The 25760-nt window shown below is 37.3% G+C and overlaps 2 protein-coding genes across 4 annotated transcripts; one reads left to right on the top strand and one right to left on the bottom strand.

Moving 5' to 3' along the window:
• Positions 1 to 724: 724 nt before the first annotated feature.
• Positions 725 to 4901, bottom strand: LOC111780992 (tubulin-folding cofactor B). Its single transcript, XM_023661381.1, has 8 exons — positions 4734 to 4901; positions 4495 to 4646; positions 4035 to 4153; positions 3399 to 3460; positions 3013 to 3054; positions 2386 to 2519; positions 1584 to 1653; positions 725 to 1117 (listed from the first exon to the last, which is right to left on the bottom strand). The coding sequence occupies exons 1-8, from the start codon at positions 4836 to 4838 to the stop codon at positions 1064 to 1066; spliced, it is 738 nt and encodes a 245-aa protein (XP_023517149.1). The 5' UTR covers positions 4839 to 4901; the 3' UTR covers positions 725 to 1063.
• A 325-nt stretch (positions 4902 to 5226) lies between these two features.
• On the top strand, positions 5227 to 25543 carry LOC111782090 (cystathionine beta-lyase, chloroplastic). 3 transcript variants are annotated; one of them, XM_023662874.1, is made up of 14 exons: positions 5227 to 5374; positions 5465 to 5573; positions 5794 to 5935; positions 6023 to 6135; positions 13801 to 13871; positions 13987 to 14078; positions 17294 to 17381; positions 17457 to 17568; positions 18963 to 19059; positions 19142 to 19223; positions 23473 to 23590; positions 24414 to 24521; positions 24626 to 24728; positions 25059 to 25543. In XM_023662874.1, exons 2-14 carry the CDS (start codon positions 5496 to 5498, stop codon positions 25232 to 25234), a joined length of 1380 nt encoding a protein of 459 aa, XP_023518642.1. In that variant the 5' UTR covers positions 5227 to 5374; positions 5465 to 5495; the 3' UTR covers positions 25235 to 25543. The 3 variants fall into 3 exon arrangements, with proteins under 3 accessions (XP_023518642.1, XP_023518643.1, XP_023518644.1); XM_023662875.1 differs by having other exon boundaries at positions 5443 to 5573; XM_023662876.1 differs by lacking the exon at positions 5227 to 5374 and having other exon boundaries at positions 5465 to 5568.
• Positions 25544 to 25760: the final 217 nt, after the last annotated feature.

The following is a 25760-nucleotide window of genomic DNA, read 5'->3' as shown; positions in this document are numbered from 1 at the left end:
TATCTATCTAGCTTTCTCTCTGTGCCTTTTGAGTTTTGTAATTGTGTCTCAGCTGTTCATGTGTAGTGCTTGTCAAATCCAAATCCAATTTTCTTCTCAAACCCTATCTCAATCCACTCAACTTTCTACATCATTAGCATATATTGTCCGTCCGTTTTAATCGGTTACGTATTGCTATCAGCTTAATGATTTTAAAATACGTTTATTAGGGAGAAGTTTTCACACCCTAAAGAATGTTTCGTCTCCAACCGATCTGAGACCTTACAATTCTCCAATCCTCCCCATAGGATGCTAGCATTTCACTGACATACCGCCCGATTTTGGATTTCACAATCCACCCCTTTTGGAGGCTAGTGTCCTCGCTGACATATCGCTTGACGTCTGGCTCTTATACCATTCGTAACAGTTTAACCGCTAGCAGATATTGTCTGCTTTAGCCTGTTACGTTCTGCTGTTAGACTCATGGTTTTAAAACACATCTACTCGAGAGAGGTTTCCACACTCTAAGGAATGCTTCGTTTCCCTCTCTAACCGATATGAGACTTCACAATCCACCCCTTTATGGACTCCACATCCTCACTAGAATACTGTCTGGTGTCTGACTCTGATACCATTTGTAACAACTCAAATTCACCGCTAGCAAATATTATCCGCTTTTGTAAGACACCCTTGAATGATCATTCAAGCTTCAGAGAGGTACAAAACAAACTTGCAAACAGCAATAGAATATGCAAAATCTTCGTATCAATGCTATATCATTTCCATTTCAACTAACAAAACCATTTATAACACCCTAAAGAAAAGTTGCAACGGTTGTCAATATGACGATCACCGAAGAACAGATTCTTATCGTATCGTCGTTTTCTTCATCTCCATGCTTCCTTTCAAGAAGTTCCCCACAAAAAAGAAAAGAAAAAAAGGGCTTCTTTCAAGAAAAAATTGTAAAACCATGTCAACCCACCATGAGGCTGAGATTGTCTTTAAATTACTTCTAAAAGAAATCAATAATTCATAAAGGCTTCAGAAACAAGGCTGGTTAGCTCCACAATGTTACAAGAACTGTTTATATCTCATCTTCTTCATCATCGAAAGGGTCCAATTCAGGATAGTCACCAACCTGGAACACATTCAAATTATAATAACCAACATGAGGAAGATGGCAGCTATTCAAGTAAAGGAGGGTCGAAAACGAGGACACGAATCTAGGCACCTTAACCTATTCGATACTCAAAAAAATTCACAGGCTTAAGACTTTCCAACTCGATTCACAGATTATAAATGTTAATATGAATTGAATTAAGCAATGGGCACGATCAAAGAATGTCGAATTGGCGATGCTTATGTCTCAAGTCTACAACGATGCACGAAGGGGTTAGGTGTACGCAAGCTGTTACATTTGGGGGAAATGGTTCACCTTCCTAATTTCCCATAAACTGAATAAATCCATTGGTCCTTAAGCAGTAGATTGCTTCAAAATTTTATAGCATGGTATATTACAAAAGTTAGAATTAAAAAATTTCCATGTAACATACTATTTGCAGTTTAAAAGTTGGAAAACAGATTAATGGAGCTGAAAATCAAACCTTCACTTTGTCGGGCCTAACCATTGCACCATGAAGAGGAGGGCAGTCAAAATAGCGGATCCCTTTTACCCTGACGAATTTACTAATTTAGCATCATATAGAATATGTAATAAAAGCTCTGAAGTGAGTGATAAAAGCTGGATTCTAACAGCTATCAGAATTTTAATCAAACAACACAAGTGAGTAATAATTTTATCAAACTATAATACAAGAAGTAGAATTTTTGTATGAAGCACTAAATCTTAAAGAATTTAAGAATGAGCATAGTGAAAACTGTTCGGTAACAGAACAGCAATATGAAACAACTTATCCAAATTAAGCGGACCATCGTAAGATATGTGTTTCAATGTTTATAGTATTTTTTCTCCCTCTAAAAGGAAGGGTAAAACATTTTCATGCACATTTTCAAGAATGCAAAAGCCCTATTATGAAAAAACCTCATCATGACTTTCTTTTGGAATATGTGGAAAGAAAGAAATAAGAAAATATTTGCAGAAAAGACGCAGACCTACACAAAACTTTTCGACAATGTTGTTTACCAAGCTATATCTTGGTGTAAACTATTTAATATTTTTACTTCCTATAGGTGTACCTCCCTCCTTGCAAATTGGGAAGGTCTTTTGCAAACACCACTGATTATACATCCCTTTTGTAAATTTCAATCATCAATGAAATTGTCTCTTATTAAAAAAAAAAAAAATTTGTGACTATCAAAGTACTAAAGTTTCTAACAATGAATAATGAAACGAGGTATTAGGAAAAACAAATCAATCACATGCAGCAGAGAACAAAGGATTCTTACATGCCATCATTTTTTCCCAATGGCTCATCATATTGAACTCCAACCCAAAAACCAGGAGCAAGCGATTCGGCCCGGCCAACAAATTTTACACTGCCCCTTATCTTCCCGGGCTCAACTTCACATCTATCAGCTACCTATAATATGTAAAAGTCTAAGTACAAACTGTAGCAAAACGGGATTGAAGGTGCAGATGGTAAATACTTCACCCATAAAAGAATTTCATAACTATAAGAAGACCACATCGAGTAATCTGTCGTGATTCAAATATGAATAAATACGAGAAGCAGGAATTCATTAGCATGTCTCCTTTGTGTTGTTCACAAAGATATCATTATGTTCAGCAAGGTCTACTATTAAGCATTCTATCCAGCCAAAATAAGGACGCTTAAACCATGGTTTTGTTCATCTTCATGGAATCTTGGAGATGAATTGCAGATCCAAGTTAACGGGTACCAGGAAAGATGGAAAATCATATGTTAGCATTCAGTCTCATCCACAGAATTTCATTCTAAATAATTCATTTCCTTCATGAATTAGTATGACAGCTCAACTCTTTAAGATAAGAATTTCCATAGGTTTTTAAGATCACATCCATCATACAAATCTAAAGCAGGTAAGGTAACTAACCTTTATATTTGCACAGAGTTCTTCCATGTAGTTATCAGATATCTGAAAATATGTGGCTAGTCAGTAAATATAGACCAAAAATTATGAGGATAGAGATAGAAACGTGTCTATAAAAGGGATGCAAGACAAAACCAGGATTTCAAGAATACTAAGAGATGTCAGTTTCACAACCCCACTTAACTGATGTGAACGAAATTACTAGGCAGCCTATACATCATCATTCACAGTTCACACTAACTAACAAATTTCAAATAGATTCCAGTTACAAAACTCTACTTAACGGCCAGGAATTGAAGTGCCTCCTATATCATTAATCACAGTTCACGCAAATGAATAAAATCTCTATTGATATTGTTAAGTACAAAAGTAAAATATATGAGGCTTACTTTACTTTCAAAAGCTGATGGATTCTGGGATGCCAATTTTTCTTTAAATTTTCGGAATGTATCTGAAAAAAAGAATCCAGAAGAAGGTCAGTTATGCACAAAACCTTTTTTTTCCATAAAGAACTATTTCATTGAAATAAATGAAATACACAATAGGCCGATAAACCAGAAGAGTGACGAAAAAATATCTCCAATTGGTTCTTATAGAGGAAAGAAAGTACATACAAAAGTAATTAGATGATTAAATCTAAGACACTAAAAGATGAAAAACAATTGGATCCAGAGTCGATCCATTGCCAACTATTACCCAAAGAAAACCGAAACCGCTACTCATTAGCACAAAGCCCTTTCTTTTTCTTGCATTATTAAGAAAGTGGTGCACAACTTTTAAATCCCTAGAAGCTTTTTAAGTAGCAGCATACTTCAAGGATTAAGAAATGCAGGTTCAAGACAAAGTTTGAAGATGGTTGTCAACTGCGGAGACCCAATACCTAAACCTATTGATATTATAACAGTTGGCTCTGAGTCCTCCCCATATGACCCACAATGGCCCATTGGGGGTTTAGAGGGTCCTTCAGTGCAGCCTATTTGACAAGCAATGAATGAACTACATACAAGCTCTGCAAAAATACTAACCATCACGTTTTTCATAGGCTTCTTCAGAGATTTGGTACTTCTCCACTAGTGAGGTATCTTCAAGCCAACCACCAGAAGTAACTGATGAGGGGTCGAGATCAATAATATGTAGCCGGTACCTTAGCAAAGAAACAATGCACTGTTGAAGATTGTTGGGAGGGAGTCCATTGACTAATTTAGGGAATGATCATGGGATTATAAGTAAAGAATACATCTCCATTGGTATGAGGCTTTTTGGGGAAGCCCAAAGCAAAGCCACGAGAACTTATGCTCAAAGTGGACAATATCATACCATTGTGGAGAGTCGTGATTCTTAACAAGCACACCGTCGAATGAAAAGCATAATCTCACATTAACCATTTATTGAGCAGAATTTCCCATCAATGGTAGAATATGAAGTACAGTTCGCAAAGTGAAAAACGAAACAATGTAAAGAATTCAATGAAAGAAGAAGCGGTACCCATCTAAGGGAGAATAGAACCCCAAGGGAATGGAATTATCCGTCAAATCAGAAATTTTAGCACCAGAATCATCATAGAGTTCAAGGCACATGGAGTTTACAGAAGTACCACACTTCTTCCACAACTTTTCCTTTACAGATTCCACGCTCATCTACAATTAATAATTTTAGACAAAATCCAAAATAGGTAATCGCAACGAAAGCTACAAACGCGCTTGATCTTTGGAAAAGGAACAAACCTGAAGGGAAAAGCGAACATCGGAAGTGAAGGACTTGAGATTGGCATGGGTTACTCGCAAGAGTACAGATTCATCCGTTTCGATCTGCTGCAATCGAGACGCCATAGATTTGTTCTTCTTCACCTCTGTTTCACTTCCACTCTCATGAATAACTAAATTTCGAGAGTAAAAAATGGAAAATTCCAAAATTTAGGGACTAAAAGGTAAAAATGTTATATTTTGAAATTTATTAATTAAATATAAATTATCCGCATTTTTTTTAAAATAATTTTTTTAAAGATAATTCTTTTAAGAATATTTCTTTATTTGTTTTTAAAATTCGTTTGTAATGGTTATCTTTATTTTATTTTATTTTATTTCATTTTTTAAAATTAAATGAATATCAAGATTTAATATAAATTTAATATTTTATTCATAGTTTAATCCCTTAATTAATTTTTAAGGTTTAAAATTAATTTTTATAAAGTTTAGGGATAAAAATTAAATATGAATTAAGTTTTTGTAACCTACTACTACTGTTTACGTCTCCTTTTTCCCTCTCCCATATTTGCCGCTCGACGGAACGCCCCCACAGCCTCTCCTCTGCAACCTCACGCCGACCACCGTCTCCGTCCCTTCATCACCTGCTTGCTCGCGCTCAGGTCTGCTCTTTCATTTCTTTGATTCCTTATGTTTTTTTGTTTCTCTGGTTCAACCAACTTGTAAACAGGGTACATCTTTTTTTTTGTTAGTTCAAGCTTCACTGACAGCGAGAGGTTGGCTATGGCCTCCGCCGCTTCCATCTCTTTAAGGTGCATCGCCAATCATCTAACAACTTCTGATACTGCTGCACACTGTAACGTAACTACACCTTTGCACTTTTTTCTTTTGTTTCCTTCCCTTCACTGAAATTGTCTATTTAGTTTCTCCGAAACGATTGGAATGTGTAAATGAGGGGCCAAGTTATGATTTCCTCTCAAATTTTCTGCTTGTGGATTTCTTATTTTCATGACGTTTGGAATTTGTATCCGATTGTCGGTGATGGTTCATCCGTTTTTATGTTCTTGATTGGGTTTGGCAGGGATTCAGTGCCAAGAACTTGCTGGTGAGGTTTGGATTCCACAAGCTACCGTATTCGAGGTGTAATCAATTGTTGGTTTCGAAGAAGTGCTCTCTTGGTAGAGAGATGGATGTTAGCACGTCGACCTTGATTGATGATGTCGGTCAGTTAAGTTAGCTTTAACTATTATGTATAGAATGAATGAATTATTCTCTCATTTTTGGGCTCACATTGACGTTTTCTTGCTTAGAATTGGAGGAACAAGAGCCAAGCATTTCGACTATGATAATGAATTTTGAAAGTAAGTTTGATCCTTACGATGCTGTTAGCATTCCGCTATACCAAACTGCGACCTTCAAGCAAGTAAGTGGCAACAAATGTTTTATAATAACTTTAAATCTTGTCCTTCCCAACCCCAAAGAAAGCTTGTCCTCAAGTTTGAATTGTGGAAATTGTTTGGTTATATCTTGAACATTTTCCCAAGAGACATCAGCAGGTGAAGAGTGGCTCCAGTCTATCAAAATTTCTAACTGTCTAGCTTTAAATTGATGGTCCAATATAGCAAGTGGTTGAGGAGGGTCAGGGGCTGGAATTGGAGGAAGTTCTAGATTATGATTGACACTCCTTCATGGTATGGTTTGAGTGTGGAAATGTGCAAAATTGAGTGTAATTTTAATTCGGTTGGTATGTCTAACTTATAGGCCATAGAACCATTTCGTTCTAATACTTCAAAAGGCCCAAAGATTTTTGCGGCAAGCTTTTGATTTTTCCTTGAAGCTAACAAAGACTAGTGATATGGTTGAAGATGTAGCAAGACTTTGTCTCCAATATTGAACTCTAATGGTCGGTGTGATTGATCATATCGATCCTTCATTCTGTTTTGAGCTTCTTGAAGGTTGTCTCTAAGGATTTGCAACATGGAGAATGACATCCGTAGCTTCAATGGTAGAATTTCTAGGAAGATAAGACAATAGTTGTGGCGGTGGTCTCCCATAGACAGTTTCAATTGGTGTGGTCTTGAGTGAGGAGTGGTAGCTCGTGTTATAGCAGAATTCTGCCCATGAAAGCCAATCACTCTGTTTGTTGGGTTGTGTACTTGTGGAACACCGCAAATACATCTCCATTGTTCTATTGGCGACTTCCGTTTGCCCGTCTGATTGTGGATGATATGCTGAGCTAAAGTATAATTTAGTTCCACACAAATGAAATAATTCCTTCCAAAAGGAACTTGTGAATGTGACATCCCGATCACTGATCAGATTTTCAGGCAACCCATGTAATTTTAAAATATTATCAAAGAAAGATCGAGCTATACTTATGGCGTTATATGGATGGGATATGGCTAAAAAGTGCCCGTACTTGGAGAAACTGTGGATGACCACCGAAATCACAGTTTTTCCTGGAGGATGGAATTCCTTCAATGAAATCAAGTGAGACATTCACCCAAATTTGTTGTGGGTTTGGCAAAGGCTGTAACAAACCAACTAGCTGCAGCGTTTCTGTTTTGTGGCGTTGACAAACATCACAAGCCCTTGTGAAATCTTGCACCATGTTTTTTATCCCATGCTAGAAAAAATCTCTTGTTATCTGATGTAGCGTCTTTTGGTAATCTTCATGGCCTTGGTTGTGAAGTGCGCTAATCACTAATGAAATTGACGGAGAACCAGTAAGAATATAGACATGATCCTTGAAGAAAAGAAGCCCTTGTTTAAGACTCCAGCAGTCTGCTGAATTACCATTGTTTAAGGCGAAATTAGCTGTTGGACTTCTTCAGATTGTTGCTGTTCCTTCCGTATTTCATCAAACAAATCCAAATGAGGCATGAAAATTGCAAAAAGAATCTTCTGGTCTGCATCTCAGCGAGATAACGCGTCTGCCACTATGTTGTTTTTACCCGCCTTGTCTTCCACAGTTAAACTAAAGGGAATCAGCTTGCTCACCCAATGTTGTTGAGGTGATGAGATGTGCGTTGTTCCAGCAAGAATTTGAGTGTATAATGGTCTGTTCGTACCAAAACCTTCATGCCCTATAGGTAGGAATGCCAATGTTTGATGGCCTTTACGATCCCAATTAACTCATTTTTATATGTTGGAAGACTGATGTGTCGTGCTTCCATTGCTCGGCTAAAGAATGCGATAGGTTTGTTTTCTTGTAGTAGAACTGGGTCCAATTCCTATGTCTGAAGCATCACACTCGATAACAAACATTAGTTCAAAATTTGGGAGAACTAAAATAAGTGTGGTAGTCATTGCTGACTTTAGTTCATCAAATGCTTGAATTGCTTCATTTGTCCATTGAAAGGAATTCTTCCGTAGCATGGCAGTGAGAGGTGTGGCTATAGTACCATAGTTAAGCACAAACTTTCGGTAATAGTCCGTGAAGGCCCAGAAATCCTCTCAACCCCCTAATTGTGTTGGCTTGGCTAGTTAGTAATTTCCGCAATTTTGGTGTGGTCTACTTGCACTCCCTCTTGTGAAATGATGTGACCCAAGTATGGAACCCGAGTTTGTGCAAAGGTGCACTTGGTGCGCTTCAGGAACAACCGATTGTGTGCCAATATGTGGAACACTTGGCGCAAATGATGTAGATGTGCCTATGTTTGACTGAAACGAGAATGTTGTAAAAGAAAACCAAGACAAATTTACGTAGTTGATCTTTAAATACCTCATTTATCAAGGTTTGAAAAGTGGGTGGCGCATTGGAGAGCCCAAACGACATAACCAAAAACTAGAAATGACCGTGGTGAGTTCGAATGGCTGTCTTCTCAATATCGAGAGGATACATGGTAACTTGATAATATCCGGATAGCAAGTCTAACTTTGTGAAAAACTTTGTACCTCCCAATTCTTTAAGTAGTTCATCCATAACTGGTATTGGAAATTTGTCTTTGATGACCTTTGTATTGAGTTTAAGTGTCATGAATTATCAGCCTTCAGAGCTAGAATTACAGGAGAAGAAAAAGGAGATCGGCTAGGACGAATGATCCCTTGTTGTAGCATGGCTGCACATTGGTGTCCTATCTCATCCTTTTGTCCGCGGGTATCTATAGGGGCGCACCACCACATGTGTAGCGGAATTCGGTAATCACAACGGCTAGGAGGCATCCCCGTTGGTTGATCGAAGAGAGCAACATTTTCCACTAGCAATGTTTGAAGTTGCATGTCCTCGAAAGTGGTTGGATGCAAGGAATTGGGTTCAAACGCCTTCTGCCATGGTTTGGAATGTATTCCTTTGAGCTCCACTTGGCTTCCCTGTATGAAAAAAGACATACACATGATATTGAGGTCCCATAAAATAGGACCCAATGTTCGCAACTAGTTAACACTGAGGACAATGTCAAACTCTGTCAATGGTAGCACGAATAAGTCCACTGTGAAGTTGTCGATTGATATCAGAAAAAATGTTGACAACGACTAATCCAACCCAAGGGGTCTTCCAACCCATAGAAGCGAGGGAAGTCAAGTTTCATGAATTCAAGTACAATCAAGTTTCTTCCAGAATTGTTAGAAATGGTTGCTCCAGAAATTCCCTTATCTCTCCTTGTTTTTGCTTTTGTTTTTGCTTGACTTTCAGCACTTGAAGAAGTCAAACCATTCTTTGTGGATTCCAAGTCAAGGGACATGACATCTAATTTGGCACGAATCTATTCAACCTTCTCATTACGCGCTTGATTAGCCTACTATTTGGATAAGAGTAAATTGAAGAGTTTGGTAAGCTATTTCTTGCACAGATTCACCCATAACTGTTGGCTCTGATACCATATTATTACGATTCCAAGTCTGGGATCGAGTTATGGGTCTCTCGTAAGTGGAGGTAGACGGTGTTTGTGTGGGGGAAGTAGAATTCTTCTTTCGACCAATTTTGAATAATTGTAAGGCTCAAATAGAAGTTGAATAATTGTAAGGCTCAAATAGAAGGAACTTTAATACCTTTGAGTTAAAGTAGTCAAGACTAAATTGGAAATGTGTAAGTACCATCTTGATGTTATATGACTATTTATACAAGTTTTATAATAACCATTGTACATCAATGAAATCATGACTCAGCATGAAGGATCATCCTCTTAAAACAAAGGAAATAACTAAAAATAGAAATGAAAGTGATGTCTTTACAACCATTGCTATATCAATGGAGCCACGACTCAATCATAGAGGATCATCCTCTAAAACAAGGGAAATAAAGGAAGAAAGGAAGTTGTGGACGATAAGAATTGTGACTCAGTTTTATCAAACCAAAAAAAATTCTCGCTGAAGCAGATGTGAAAAAACGTAGAAAGAAAAAAAAATCCAAGAAAAACATGGAAGCCCTGTTAGATTCCTTGGTAAACAACTATTTTATTTTTCAATTGAGATGGGAGAATTCCTTAACTGGCAAACTGATGAATAACATCAACCTATATTGTCTCCTGCTTAGACTGATAAATCCCATAAAAATTACTATATCCTCTATCGAAAGAGGAGAAATAAATCTGGAGATGCTGATAGTTCCCAATCAGTTCCAGTTTCATAAAGTAAAAAAAAAAAAAAAAAAAAAAAAAAAAAAAAAACTGCATAAAGAAAAATTTAACTCATGGGTTCCATCGTGACTGCTTCTTTTTGCACGAGTGTAACGTGTGTACACTTGTAGTGACATTGTATCAAATTGTCTATCGTGGTAATGGCTTTCAGGAAGTTTTGGTTTGAGAGAAACTAGAGGGTTTTCAAAGAGAGCATTTTCATGAGTTATGTGATTTTATTAGGCTCTTTGAATCCATCTGATTTTTTTTTCTCTAATTTTTGTGTAATTATAGTATTGTACAAAGCATGGCCAACTGGGATCCTTTCGGTAACCTTACCTTACCTTTGGGATATCTCATCTCCCCCTTCTTTTTTTTTGACTTTGCTCCTTCAATATACCTCAATTTTTACCTTCTATATGCATTTGTTTGAAAATCTATGAAAAACATTTCTTACGTGTTTAATGAATTATAAAATAGAAGTTCAACACAATTGTTGAAACTTTAAAGAAAAATAACGATACATTCAGAATTTTGTTGAATTTAGTTTTGGGTGATTTATTCAATGATCAACTTTGTGCACTAATGGAACTTAATTCTATGCAAGATTTTATTTTTGTTGAAATTAGTGGGTTTTTGAGAAATTCTTACTTGCTAGTTGTGGAGATCTTAGTGAAAAATGAATGTAAGGTAAAAATTACAATACTTTCTATTCAAGTTCAATATGATGAAATTGACCGTTTAAGGTGAAAACTGATAAATCATGCCAAGTTTAGGTGTAAAATTTGAATTCGTCCTATTTTTTCTTTGCACAAAGTATAGGGTTAAATGGTTTAAAAGGTTCAAGGTAGCCTTGAGTGCTTCTCCTCTTGAAGCGATGAGGCGTAAGCCTCAATTTTAATTAAAAATACTTAACCTTAATTTGTGAGATCGAGTATTGCTAAATATAATTCTTATAGTAAAGCATAAAAAATTCTAAAAGTATATCTTTAACCTTGGTACTATTATCACTAACAACATAATGTCTTCAATGTTGTCAAAGCCTAATAGGTTTGATCTCAAAGAAACTGGATGCTTGCACTATTGCAGACTTTCGTCCCATACACCTCACGACCGGTCTATATAAAATCATAGCAAAGGTATTATCAGAACGCCTTAAAAAGGTTCTCCCCTTCCCAATAATTGGGCAACAAACAAACAATTTTTGTTGAGGGGCGACAAATTCTTGATGCATCCCTCATGGCNTACGCGCTTGATTAGCCTACTATTTGGATAAGAGTAAATTGAAGAGTTTGGTAAGCTATTTCTTGCACAGATTCACCCATAACTGTTGGCTCTGATACCATATTATTACGATTCCAAGTCTGGGATCGAGTTATGGGTCTCTCGTAAGTGGAGGTAGACGGTGTTNATGGGAAAGAAAGAATAAAAAAGGTGTAGTCCTTAAACTTGACATGGAAAAGGCCTTTGACATGGAAAACATTCTTGTGGCAAAAGGCTTTGGGCCAAAATGGCCAAGGTGGACTAAAGGATGCATCTCATCCAGAAATTTCTCCATTATCATCGATGGAAGACCAAGAGGGAAGATTTATGCCCCACTCGGCCTTAGACAAGGAGATCCACTATCCCTTTTTTCTTCATCATGGTAATGGACTGTCTCAGTCGCCGACTGACAAAAACAGAATACGAAAGGCAGATAAAAGGTTTTCAGATTAGTAATGAAGGCTTGAGCATCAACCACCTTCACTTCACAGATGACACCATCCTCGCCAAATGGATATGGAGAGATCATCAGGAAGAAAAGGCCTTATGGCGAAATCTTATAAAGGCTAAATATACTCCTACATCAAACAAAAATCACCCCTCCATCATCTATAAAAGGGCCTTGGAAGTACATAAAGAAACATCAAAATCTCATCACCTCACCAACCGAACTCGCCATAAGGTGGGGAATGGGAGAAGCACATCATTTTGGACCGACCCATGGATTGAAAATACCACGCTAGCCTTGAAGTATCCACTTTTGTACAGGCTTTCTCTTAGCAAAAAAGCCACGATTAAAGAAATGTGGAATGTTGTCAACAAATTTTGGGACCTGAAGCTTGGTAGGAATTTAAAGGATAATGAAGCAATGGAGTGGGCTGAATTAAGTCTTGACCTTGCCCCTGTGGTATTGTCAAACAAAGAAGACTCACTAACTTGGCTCCCCATGCTAATGGGGTCTTTTCTACAAAATCCTTGATGATGGACATGGGGGAAAAAGTAGAAGCAATAAATCCCACGCTAGAAAAGACAATATGGAAAGGACATCAACCTAAAAAGGTGAAGTTCTTCCTTTGGGAAATAGCGCATAAAGCCATTTCAATGCACGTACGCTCAGAATTTTTGGACAACGATTCTCAATATGTTCGGATGGCATCTCACATTTCCTAGGGAGGTAAAGGATTTTTTGGATATGGCCTTAATGTACCACCCTTTCAAGAACGCAAAAGCCCTATTATGGAAAAACCTCATCATGGCTTTCTTTTGGAATTTGTGAAAAGAAAGAAATCAGAGAGTATTTGCAGAAAAGACATAGACCTACACAAAACTTTTCGACAATGTTGTTTACCAAGCTATATCTTGGTGTAAACTGTCTAATATTTTTACTTCCTATAGTTATACCTCCCTCATTGCACATTGGGAAGGTCTTTTGTAAACACCATGGATTATACATCCTTCTTGTAAATTTCACTCATCAATGAAATTCTCTCTTATATAAAAAAAAAAAAANATCAGTAGTAGTAGTTCAAATGGTCACAACTCAAACCTGTAAATTTTTTTGAATGATGTAAATTACTATTATTCTTCTAATTCTTACCTGAGTTGTTGAGACTTTAAGCTTTCATGGTTCAAAAAAAGGGCATCAGTCTCGAGGCCAAAAGTTGGAGCCTAGCTTTGAGGCATTAGCCTCAAAAGCCTTTTAAAACATTGTTAGGGATTGAAGCAAAATCTTTAAAAGATGAGAGACTAATGAATAATATTTGACAATTTGGGGACCAAAATACGTAAATTGCACCTAAATCTAGGGACCAAAATAGGATTTAACTTCTATAATAACCACAAATTTTCAGTGTCTGAGTTACTAGTTCAATTTTAGATTTTAAACTAGTCTGATCTTGCGATACTTGCATCTAGTCAGGTATGTCATGACCACTTGGTTGAATACAAGCATTATAAAATGACTACTTGGACGGAGGCTGAATGAATGTATCCCTAGTGTTTATCGGTTTATTGCATCCTGTAGGTGAGCTTTTCATGAGATTGGAACTGAGATAACTAATTGTTGGAAATGTGTAACTCACTGCAATTCCAAGATTCGAAGTACATTTTTTGCTACTAGAACTACCAAACATCTGGCATTGTAATTTTTTTGTTTTCTACTTTGATCTTTTCTTTTGCGTTCTCTATCTTGTTTCTTGTATCTTTATTGACATTGTGAATTCTGTGGCTTCTTATTTAGTTTCCATTTTTTCACTTTCTATGCTATGCAGCCTTCGGCAACAGAAAATGGCCCATATGATTACACCAGAAGTGGGAATCCTACACGAGATGCTTTGGAAAGGTGTATTATGTCCTATGTTCTTCTTAAAAAAGGAAAAAGGGTGCTGTGCCGGCACTTATACAGCATCCCCTCTCCACCCAAAATAATTAAAACCCTTGTTCTGTTGTTCATTTAGCCTCTTAGCAAAGCTTGAAAAAGCGGATCGAGCATTTTGCTTCACCAGTGGGATGGCTGCTTTAGCTGCAGTTGCTCAACTTGTTGGAACTGGTGGGTTTTGGTATTCCACTTGTGTGGTCGTTTTCACTTTTGAGTTCGTATGATTATTATATATGGTTCAAAGTCAAATATATAATATATATGATTATATTTTGGTTCTCTTTCGTTTCTATCTCAATGAAAAGTTGGTTTTTCGATGAAAAGGAAATCTCATTGTTATTGGTTCGAATTCGATCGTGATGGGGGAATTTTCTTTGTAACCTCTTGACCGTGTTCAGTCTTGTTCTTTTCCTTTTGAATTGAAGTCTCTTTTTATAGTTAATGATGGGATTGCTTTTTGGATGCCCTTGTATTCTTTCATATGTTGAATGAAAGTTTGATTTCTAATTAAAAAAGAAAAGAAAAGAAAAACCATAAAAAAAATTTATTTTCGTGGAACCTTAATTCTCCTTATGTAACTCACCAGGGCATCCTTTAACCAAGATTTGGGGCTCGGCAATGGCTTAGCTGAATTAAATTCAGCTTTTAATGAAGGAATTCCACTCGGCTAATTCTATGTCTAAGAGTCTTCTTTTAGCTACAAATCGTAGGTCTGAGTCTTTCTGTGATGTCCCACGTTGGTTGGGGAGGAGAACAAAACACCTTTTATAAGGGTGTGAAAACCTTCCCCTAGTAGACACGTTTTAAAGCCTTGAGGGGAAGTTCGAAAAGGAAAGCCCAAAGAGGACAATATCTGCTAGCGGTGTGCTTGGGCCGTTACAAATGGTATCAGAGCCAGACACCGTGTGATGTGCCAGCGAGGAGGTTGTTCCCCGAAAGGGGTAGACACGAAGCGGTGTGCTAGTAAGGACGCTAGGCCCCAAAGGGGGGTGGATTTAGTGGTGCTCCCACGTCGATTGGAGAAAGGAACGAGTGCCAGCGAGGACGCTGGACCCCGAAGGTGGGTGGATTTCGATGTCCCACAGTGGTTGGGGAGGAGAACAAAACACCCTTTATAAGGGTGTGGAAACCTTCCCCTAGTAGACGCGTTTTAAAGCCTTGAGCGGAAACTCGAAAGGAAAGCCCAAAGAGGACAATATCTGCTAGCGGTGTGCTTGGGCCGTTACACTTCTAGTTTGCACTCGATCATTTTTTTTTAATTTTTGGCAAGAAACTGTGCTTTCATTGAGAGAAAGCCTGCACTCAATAGTGACTTCTCCCTTTTTTGAGAAAGACTACAAGATTCTGGAAATAGCAGAGAAAGGAGTTTTTATCAGCCTAGCATCTTCCAAAAAGTGGGTGCATCTTCCCCTTGTAGTTTTAAACATAAAACCTCCCATGGTCTCTTGCAATTTTTATTAATTGAAATCCACCCATGTTCTTCCTTTTTTGGACCTTGTGCTTCTTTGTCATTCACCCCCTATCCTTTACTCCTTAAATAGCTGCTATGGCACTTCTCCGAAGTCTGTTTTTCTCATTTTCAAACTGTCACAACCATTGAAGGAGGGTTATGCTCCTTTGTCTTAGGTAATCTACACCGATTCTATCGTGTTGTGTTTGGTGTGACGTCCAACTCCAATTTACTAAGTAACCCCTGATGCATAGGTAATAAACATTCAAGGTGTATTATTGAATAATCTCATTTTTCAATTATTCAACCATTTCATTTTACCAAGTTCAATGTTAGTCAGATTAGTCAACATTTCTATGTTTCGATGCAACAACAAGATGTTATTTGTAACAAGTAGTTTTGTTGGTTGGTTAATTGGTCACATTTTATTCATGAAATGGGTTAGATTGATATTAGTCTGAACACAACAAAATAATTCTATTAAATCTAATAAGTACTTTGTATCAAAATTGAGAAATCTATGGCTCGAATCTTTAGTATTCTCTTATTTGTTACTTGTGTCTACTATTTAGGTAGTATACCGTCACCCATTCTACCCACTCTCAGTTGTCCAAATCTACCCTCATTTTGTTCGTCAGAAGCTCCCAAAAGCTAACTGCCATTTTATTAAGGGGAAAACCAAGATAAAGAGAATTGAAAAGTCTTCCCACTTGACAACCAAATGAAGAACCATGTAGGTTCACCTTGGAGGACTACAATTAATGCTGATTAGGGTGGATTTAGAGACATTATATGACAAATTGGGGCCCATAAGGAAAGGTTTAGAATCCTTCAAAGCAATCAATCAAAGCAGAGTTGAGATCAACATATTCTGGCAACTGGTTGACCATACTACATTTGGTAGTTGAGGTAACTTTTAGGATATTAAATCCTAGGTTGGTGGTGGATATCAAACTGTATGATATGCTCCACTTTGAGCATAAGCTGGGGCCTCCTCAAAGGGCTTCTATCAATGGATATAGTATTCTTTGATTATAAACCCATGATCATTCCCTAAATTCGCCGATGTGGGACTTTCATCCAACATCTCCCCTGAAACAAAGTACGCCTACCCTTAATCGAGGCTCGACTCCTTTTCTTTTGGAGTCTTAGTCATTTTTTACTATGCCTTCGAGGAGCCTCGACTCCTTATTCTTTTGGAGTCCTTTGTTCGACATTTGAGGATTCTATTGACATGGCTAAGTTTAGGGCATGGCTCTACTACCATGTTAGATGAACACGACTCTCCACAATGGTATGATATTGTCCACTTTGAGCATAAGCTCTCATGGCTTTGCTTTGGGCTTCCCCAAAAGGCCTCATTTTAGTGGAGATAGTACTCTTTGATTATAAACCCATGATCATTCCCTAAATTAGCTGATGTGGGACTTTCATCCAACAGTGGTCACTCATTCCCTCTAAGCCTTTTATTGTTTACATTTACCCTCATTAACCACAGGGGTAGTCCATGGCGGTTTATGAAACTACTCCTTTTGTTGGTGGTTGATCCATGTGAAGCTTTTTGTGCGATGTGTCATTTTGAAAAATTCTGAGCTTAGGCTTAGGGAGAGACTATGAGGTCTTTTAAGGTGTTTGTAATCTAAAGTAGTATCACAACTTTGATTAAAATAGAGGTAGTTCTTTGGAGATGTGTGAAATTCCTATAAAAACTTCAGGCAAATCTTTGAGAAAGAGCTTATGGGAGGCTATCGTTGTGAGAACGGTGGTGAAATAACAACTCGAGGTTAAAAAGAGGCATGGTGAGGAAGGGGTGGGGTGGGGTGGGGGGTGGGGGTGTTGCAAAAGGAGAGAGAAGAAAGCATGGTTGCGGTTCCTTCATGCTGTTGATCTTGTCAATTTGTATATGAATTATTTACTTGCAATCTCTTTCTAACAGGCGAGGAAATTGTTGCTGGTGATGATCTTTATGGAGGCTCTGACCGGTTGATTTCACAAGTGATTCCCAAACGAGGAATTTTGGTCAAGTAAGCTAAATATTGTCATCATTTTTGTGGTGGTCCCACTTTGAGGATTAAGATTGTAATGGATTTAATTTGCAGACGCGTGAACACAAGTGACTTAGATGAGGTCTCATCTGCTATTGGCCCTCTAACAAAGCTTGTGTGGCTGGAGAGTCCAACCAACCCAAGATTACAAATATCAGATATTCGGGTAAGGTCTGTTTGTAAAGAATTATGGGAATTCATGCACAAGTAATTTGACTTTTCACAATGCACTTAGCTACTGATAATTTTGAACTTGTAAGCCAAAATAATTTATTGCATGGAAAGATATTCTTCCTTTGGATTCAGTTGAGCTCCTCCCCTTGGATCCAGTTGAACATCATGAGGAGTTTCAGCTGGTGCTACGAGGAGGCAATTGGAAGACTTCTTAAATATTTTATTCATCCTTTGATATTTTGGAAATGGATTGATTTGACTTTTAGTTTGTCTCATTCAAATATATCCGTAAACAGGTGGCAGATAATTCAAAACTATTCTTTTGAATATCATTCCAGTTGACCACGAAATAAAAATTAATTTAGTAGGCTTATGGGTATTATTTAAATTTATAACAATCCCTGTCCAAGCTATTAAACTAAGGCTCTGTGTACGTAACAGATTACGAAATTCCTTGAATTCATGTTTTGAAAATTTTATTGCTTATTTTCACCTCAATGGCACACAAAGGAGCTCTAGAAGCATTTATGTGGAAAGGAAGGGTTAAATTAAGTTTGTTTCCCTCGTATCTTTGTACTTTAGACAATTGAGTCTCTATAAGCTAATAGATTCCCCAAACATTACGTTTGTGTCCAGTAGTATCATATTGTTAACTTCATTAGTTTTATACTTATGCCAGCAAATGTGTCAATATGTAAATATCAAGCTATCAAAGGTAGCGCTAGTGGCCCATTAGACACAAAGTTTGCAAGTTTTGGCTCCAGAAGTCAAGCTTTAAAGAGAATAGACCAAATATTTATTAGACACATATCAGACACATCTTAAACATAATAAATAGATGTAAATTGTAATATAAGACAAAAGTATTAAAATATAAATTTTAATGGTGAATACATCGAACTTATTTTTTAAGCATATAACTGCATAAAATTATTGAATTTAAATATTCTTGTCATATAAAAATGATTTATATTTTAAAAAAATATATATTTTAATAAATGTGCTTTGCCATTTTTGTGTCATAGATTTGAGAAATGACTTGTTAATGTGACCGTGTATTGTCATCTCGTATCAGTGCCTTGTATTTGTATATGTATTTGTATTTGTATTTGTGAGAATGCTATCGTAGCAAGACTGGGAAATCTGGAAAGGAGGAAAGGGAAGAGTATTAAAAAAAATTATTTAATTCTTCTTTTGCTGAGATTAGCATTCTTTAAAGATACTGAAGGGGATTTGTTTCATTGGCTTGATATGATTATCTTTTCAACCTCCAATTGAAGTTCTGTCACCAAATCCCTCTGTTTACTGGAATCATGCAAATTGTTAAGTTGAATAAAAAACTATGCCGTCCACCTGTTGTGTATATCATTTTTCTTTCCACTTCAGAAAATTGCAACAATGGCGCATAAACATGGGGCTCTAGTGCTGGTAGACAACAGCATATTGTCCCCTGTGTTGTCCCAACCACTGGAACTTGGGGCAGGTATCAAGAATATTTCCCAACTTCAATGTTCAGGCATTTCAATATTGCTTTGAATATTACTCACCCAGGTCTTTGATTGCAGACATTGTTATGCACTCGGCTACCAAATTTATTGCTGGACATAGTGATGTAATGGCGGGTGTGCTTGCTGTTAGGGGAGAAAGGTACTCTTGTACTATGCTTTCGGACTTGTGAGATGTATATGTAATTTCTTTTTTATAATTTCCATTTATTTGAAGTATTTGACATTTTAAAGAAAAATCGTGTATAACTTTTGTGAGTCATTAAGCTTGATTTTTACTTGATTTAGTGTCTTAGAAGATCTAATGGAGCAATATTAGGAGATTTAATTTGTGGAGCAAAGATTCAAATTTAGGAGATAATATCTTGATATTTTAAATCTAGATGATTCTAAGAGTATACAAGAAAGAGCGAGGATCACAAATGTATGGTTCACATTGTCTAGCCTCTATTATAAATACCCCTATATCCCCATCAAGTTTTTAATCCCAAGAATTCAATAAAATAAATGCTACAGAGCATCTTATAAGTTCTCAAGTATGGAGAAACTCTCCCCTCCCCCTTGAATTAGGCTCTTTCTCCTTCGGTTATTCATTTCAGTGTACTTCGATCGAGAGTCAAAACCAACATCTGGTATCAAAGTTAGAATATCAAAATAAATGCCATCATCACAAAAAGTTGTCGGAGACGATGTGACAATGATGTAGAGTGGAAAGGAGGGAGTGTAATGCTCCAGTACCCGTTACTCACGGAGAGTAACTACGCAGCATGGTCAATAAAGATGCGTGTTAATTTACAGGCACAAGGCGTATGACATGCTACCGAGCATGGTGGCAAAGTTGGGGAACGTAAGGACAAGATGACTCTTGCTACCATCTACCAATTATTCCTTGACGATCTTCTCATATTGACAGGGAAGAACTCAGCAAAGGCAGCGTGGGAGATACTGCAAACAATGCATATGGGAGTTGAATGGATCAAGGAAGTAAAGGTGCAGACCTTGAAGAGTGAGTTCGAGGTTATCTGCATGAAAGATGGTGAATCAATAGACAACTTTGCCATGAAATTGATGACAATCGTCACTGACATCTGTTTGTTAGGCGACAAAGTGGAAGAGATCTTTGTCGTCAAGAAGTTCCTTCGAGCTGCCTCTGAGACTCATGTAGATCATTACCTCCATTGAACAGGTCGGCCACCTCAGGAACATTTCGGTTAAGGAGGTCGTTGGTTGTCTTAAGGTCCATGAGGAGATACTTAGCGGCTACGACGACAAAGAGGAGGAGAAACATCTCTCATTCGCACACGAGGAATGGTTTGCACTGATGAAAAAGAAAAATGTAGCTGATTCTTCTTTTTTAGGTACGAAGGGACGCGATAGCCACAACAAGGAAAATAGAGGCGTGGGTGTAGCTGTGGTTGTGACCGGGGATGTGGTGGTAGAGGAGATCGTGAAAATCCTTCACAAAGTCATGGAAGGACAAGAGCATGATCAAGTCTTACTCTTGTGGAAAATATGAACATTATGTGGCAGACTGCCGCAACAAGGAGCGTGATGAGGAGGTCGAAAAGACTAAGATCTCACACTGATGTTGGTCGAAAAGATGTCCAACCTGTTGATGCTCAATGAAGAGAAGATAGAGAAGACCAAGTAGAGACCAACATGTGATACCTAGGCAACGAAGCGAGTGACCACATGATCTAAGATCGAACAAATGTCAAGGAACTTGATGAGAAGCTCATTGGAAATATGAAGCTTGGCGACGGATCAATTGTATCGATTCAAGGTAAAGGATCCGTCTTGTTCCAATGCAAGAATGACGATCAATGTCTACTTACCAAAGTATATTACATCCCAAGGTTGAAAAGTAATATTATCAGGCTTGGTCAAATGACAGAAGAAGGCAACCGAGAGTGAAGTTAGTTGGATTGTTCCTCAAGATGTTCGAAAAAATGGAGCCCTGGTGATGAACTTAAAATGGTCACAAACCGCCTGTATAAGATACAAATGAACAACCATCAACATCTTTCAGAAACCTCCATTGACATTGGTGGCAATAAAGGGAAGAAGGAACCAAAAAATATAGCTATGAAGAAACCGGAGGATACTTCAATCAGCAAAGAGCAATCTACAAGTCGGTGTATTTCATCATACTTGCCATCTCAACCAAGAGGCCTAGATACAGGCTTGAAAGGAAACAAGAATCGTTGGATTGGAAAAGAAAATATTGAACTGTCTTGTCTAAGTTGAAAGCTGAGGAAGATCCAACTAATTCAGAAATTTCCATTTTGAAGTCTAGGACTGGTGCTGCTACTTGGAAAGAAGCTCTGTCTGTTCAAGAAGAGGCAGAATAGTGGAAGAGGAGGCTACACTAGAAGAACGCACAAATAAGCGAACAAGGCTTAGGGAAGATGATTTGAGGAGAGAATTCTTCAGTACTTCGGCTGAAAGGAAGATGGATTGAAGGACAAGGTAGTGAAAATTGAACAAGCCGAGCAACATTTGACATTTTAAGGCTTGAGCTGAAAGCTGCCAAGTCAAAAAACTGGGAGTTACTTGAAGCGAAGAATCTCGAGCAAAGTCAAGCTTACGGGGGAAGATTGTGAGTCAATAAGCTTGATTTGTACTTGATTTTTTTTTAGAAGATCTAAGTTGTGGAGCAAATTTAGGAGATTTAATTTGCAAGTTTCAAGTCTTTTTCTCCTTCGTTTCGGTGTACTTTGATCAAAGGTCAAAACCAACAACTTAATGTCTTTGAAATGCATATATTTTAGTTTCTATGAAAAAAATTTCAGAGGTTGTTGTTGAGAACCCCAAGGTGGAGTATATTTTTCAGAGGTTTTTGTTGAGAACCCCATGGTGCGTTTCAAGGTGCCAAAAGAGTGAGACTTTTTATATGGTCGCTTTCCTATAGGAGGCTTATTATGGCTGAGAAGGTGCAGAGAAAGTTCCCCACTTGGTCCTTAACCCCCTCTGTTTGCAGTGTGTGTTTTAAGGAGAGCGAGACAACGGACCACATGTTTCTCCATTGCCCTTTTGTTTAGCTTGTTTGTTCCTTGTTGATTACTTTCGATCTGGCTGTTTTTCTCTCTGATAAGGTGAATTCGTGGATGGCGGAATGTGTAAGAGGAAAAATATTTAGGGATAAACCTAGAATTCCATGGGGCCGTGTGGTTAGTGCAGTTTTTTTGCTCATTTGAAAGGAGAGGAACATTGAGAATAGAAGCATGACAGTCAATTCTTTTTGGATTTTGGGACAGCATACTACTTCTAGGTGGTGGATAAACCTTGAAAAATTCATTTGTAACTATAGGCTCCTCGTGATTAAAATTGATCGGATGGCTCTCATTGTGTTTCTTATTTCTTTTGGCAAGGGTTTCCTCAACTCCTGGCCTTAGGATGTTTACCTTATTTTATTTATTTTTTTCTGGTTTTATAATTCATATCCTTTTGTTTCTTCTATAAAAAAATTCAGGTGCATCGATTTTAGTTTGATAATGAGGCAAGAAGTATCATTGTGAAATTAAATCACCTTTCACCTGTTCTAATGATATAAATTGTATGATAGCAGAATATCTACTTCCCATAAGAAATGTTGGATGGGAAGAATGCAGTGGATCTTTCTGTAAATAGCTTCTTTTGTGAGTAGATTACATTTATGTTTATTTGTTGATACTGCTTCTTCATAGCTTAAAACTGCTCGGAGGTCCTTGTACTTAAAAAATCAGAACTTTTTCTAGGGTTCCCTTATCAGTCATGGCTTTTTAAAGGAAGAATCTATTTGTTATTTCTTTGGTAGCCACACTTAGAATGACTGCTCTTTCTATTTTCTTTTTATCTATAATTTGAGGACTTATCTGCGTACTTCATTTTGTTTATAAAATTTCATTATTAACAAATAACATATCAATAATGTTTGTGATAACTGGGCTGGAAATAGGGTGAATTTTACCAGCAAGTAGGATGAATTTACAGAACATTGGAGAGTTTCTAGCAACTTTTAGTAGTTTTTCTTTCTAGGGGGTTGAAGTGTGGACTTGGGTATTTGGGAGCAGTAACATTACTTTTTCTTTTTGTTCTCTCTCTCTCTCTCTTTCTTTCTTTCTTTTTATTTGTTTTTCTGTGCGTGTGAAAATTAGAAGCTGTCCAGCTTAAGCTATTATACTCTTCTGAATCACTATCCAAGACTTTTGTCGATTGCTTTAGCCTTTCAGGGAGGCAATTTTTCCTGCATATTTTACTAAAGAAATTTGAACTAGCGGTCTTGTTCAGAAAAGAAAGATATCGTCCTTGGATTTGACCGGATGGATGCATTCCTTCTTGCTTTCACTACATGTTCCGGAACCATTTGTTCTGATAACTCAATTTGCTTTACCTTGTTCCCGTTGTTCCAGCTTGGCAAAAGACTTGTATTTCCTCCAAAATGCAGAAGGGTCTGGACTGGCTCCATTTGACTGTTGGGTTTGTTTAAGAGGAATCAAGACACTAGCCTTACGAGTTGAAAAACAGCAGGTGCCGGTTCTGACCTGTATTTTATACTTTTCTCCCTTTTTATAAAAATATAAAGGTCAGTCTCAGAAACAGCAGGTGCCGATTCTGACCTGTATTTTATACTTTTGTCCCTTTTTATAAAAATATAAAGGTCAGGCTCAGACTCATAGTCTCAGATTCATGATTGCTTTCGTTTTACATTTATGTCATATCTTGCATCCTTGTTAATTTTTTGCTACTATTTTGTGGTATGCTTCAGCTCAAATTATAATGCTCCTTGAGGCCAATTGTGAACAATTGAACAACTTGTGTGTTCCTGCCAAATCTGCTATCAAGTACTTTATTAAAAAATTATACTTCTCCAATATTTTAGTGATTGTAGGATATCAGAAATCTGTAATTTGAGGAAACGACGTTATTTGTACGGTTCATTGATGTTTCATTCTCAGTCGTAACGTGTACTTAGTCTAACGGACTAGATGGTATACCTACTATGATGTGGTTCAGCATGTTGGAATATCACAGGTCCTATGAGATTTCTGATATCAAACGTTAATAGGTTGAAGTGACAAGTCTTTGTGGAATTTGATGTGGGCATAAGTTGGATTCATCTACCCCACTGTGTATGTATAATATATGTCAACTATCTAAGAATACTATATTACTATAATTGTAATTTCGTAAATATATTAGTTGTATTGTCCTTTGTTGTGGTTTTGACTTCTGGATTCTGATAATGTATTTAATGTAAACAGTAATAACACTGTTTATTTCATTATTCATCTGTACATGTATATATGTGGATGACACCATTCATTTCTCAGTAGATTGATGTCGTTGACAGGAAAACGCACAGAAGATTGCTGAGTTTCTCCATTCACATCCACGTGTGAAGAAAGTGTTCTATGCAGGTCTTCCTACTCATCCTGGCCGTTCCTTGCATTATACTCAGGTACAATTAGAATCAGTTTAAGCTAGCCTGTAAATTCACGGATATCAAAAAGAAAGAGAAGAAGAGAGAGTTAGTTAACCATGTAACTTTCTTTATGTTCTTAGGCAAAGGGCGCAGGAGCAGTATTGAGCTTTTTGACTGGATCGTTGGCTCTCTCCAAGCATATTGTTGAAACTACCAAGTATTTCAGCATAACTGTCAGTTTTGGTAATCATATTCTTTCCCTTTGGAGTTAATTACGCACTTTATCATGTGGACTAGTGATTAGGGATAGTCATATAACAAGTGTCGCATAATTGATGTCCCGCTACCGCAAGAGTGCGATTGTGACACTATGCTTACATGCTTACTTACAACCACAAAAGATATGCTTCTCCATCCCATTGAGTGTGGAATTTCCGTCACTCATCCTTCTTTTATGGTTAAGAGTTTGATTACTATTATTTGTGTTTACAAGTTAAAAAGGCTTCTGATACCCCTACGTTTTGAAGTTTGATTTTGATGCTGAAGAAGAATTATGGTTTCCTCTCTTTGTAGGTAGTGTGAAGTCCCTTATAAGTATGCCTTGCTTTATGTCCCATGCAAGCATACCCGCTGCGGTACGGGAAGCTCGAGGTTTAACCGAAGATCTGATTCGCATATCAGTTGGTATTGAAGATGTGAATGATCTCATAACTGATTTAGACAATGCACTCAGAACTGGACCTCTGTAGGAGTGGAGGAACATTCAAAAACTTGAAACAATCTGCAGCTTGATGAGATGATGATGATGATGATATCGATGATATTGATGAAGATTGTTAACTTCTGTAAAGGAAGTGAGAGTGGAATATGCAAAGACTGGCTTTTGGGTACTTGATGATGGTGCAAAATATTCATGATTGGCTTTTGGTGGATTTTTAAGATTGAAAATGATACACTTTTATCTTGATTGTTGTGACAAGTTATGAACTCAAAATGCCTTGGATCAACTTTTATAAGCAACTTAATATGTTTATTAAATTTTAACACTTCACTATTTACGTAACACTATTATTTATGAATGTATTAAAATTTATGGTAGGTTTTGTTTTATTATAAAATTAAACTAACAAAAAATTACTACATGCATTCGTTTATCATAGATTTCAAAATCGAACAATCAAATTCGTCTTCGATGATATTTTCACTGTTGTTATCGGATGCCTGCTGCAACCTACCACCTGTCACGACGCCCACATCACTGCCTCTCCCACGCCT

Source organism: Cucurbita pepo, chromosome LG19, assembly GCF_002806865.2.
Source record: "Cucurbita pepo subsp. pepo cultivar mu-cu-16 chromosome LG19, ASM280686v2, whole genome shotgun sequence".
In the NCBI taxonomy this organism is placed as follows: Eukaryota; Viridiplantae; Streptophyta; class Magnoliopsida; order Cucurbitales; family Cucurbitaceae; genus Cucurbita; species Cucurbita pepo.
The sequence above is the reverse complement of the archived record's forward strand: the minus strand, read 5'-3'. Positions and strand labels throughout refer to the sequence as shown.

Coding starts and splice junctions, on each gene's coding strand:
- LOC111780992 (XM_023661381.1), bottom strand. CDS start 4,838: ATGGCGTCTCGATTGCAGCAGATCGAAACGGATGAATCTGTACTCTTG. Junction 4,154..4,494: donor TTCTATTCTCCCTTAGATGG/GTACCGCTTCTT, acceptor TTCTTTGCTAAG/GTACCGGCTACATATTATTG. Junction 3,461..4,034: donor AGCCTATGAAAAACGTGATG/GTTAGTATTTTT, acceptor TCTTTTTTTCAG/ATACATTCCGAAAATTTAAA.
- LOC111782090 (XM_023662874.1), top strand. CDS start 5,496: ATGGCCTCCGCCGCTTCCATCTCTTTAAGGTGCATCGCCAATCATCTA. Junction 5,574..5,793: donor ATACTGCTGCACACTGTAAC/GTAACTACACCT, acceptor TGGGTTTGGCAG/GGATTCAGTGCCAAGAACTT. Junction 24,729..25,058: donor CAGCATAACTGTCAGTTTTG/GTAATCATATTC, acceptor CTCTCTTTGTAG/GTAGTGTGAAGTCCCTTATA.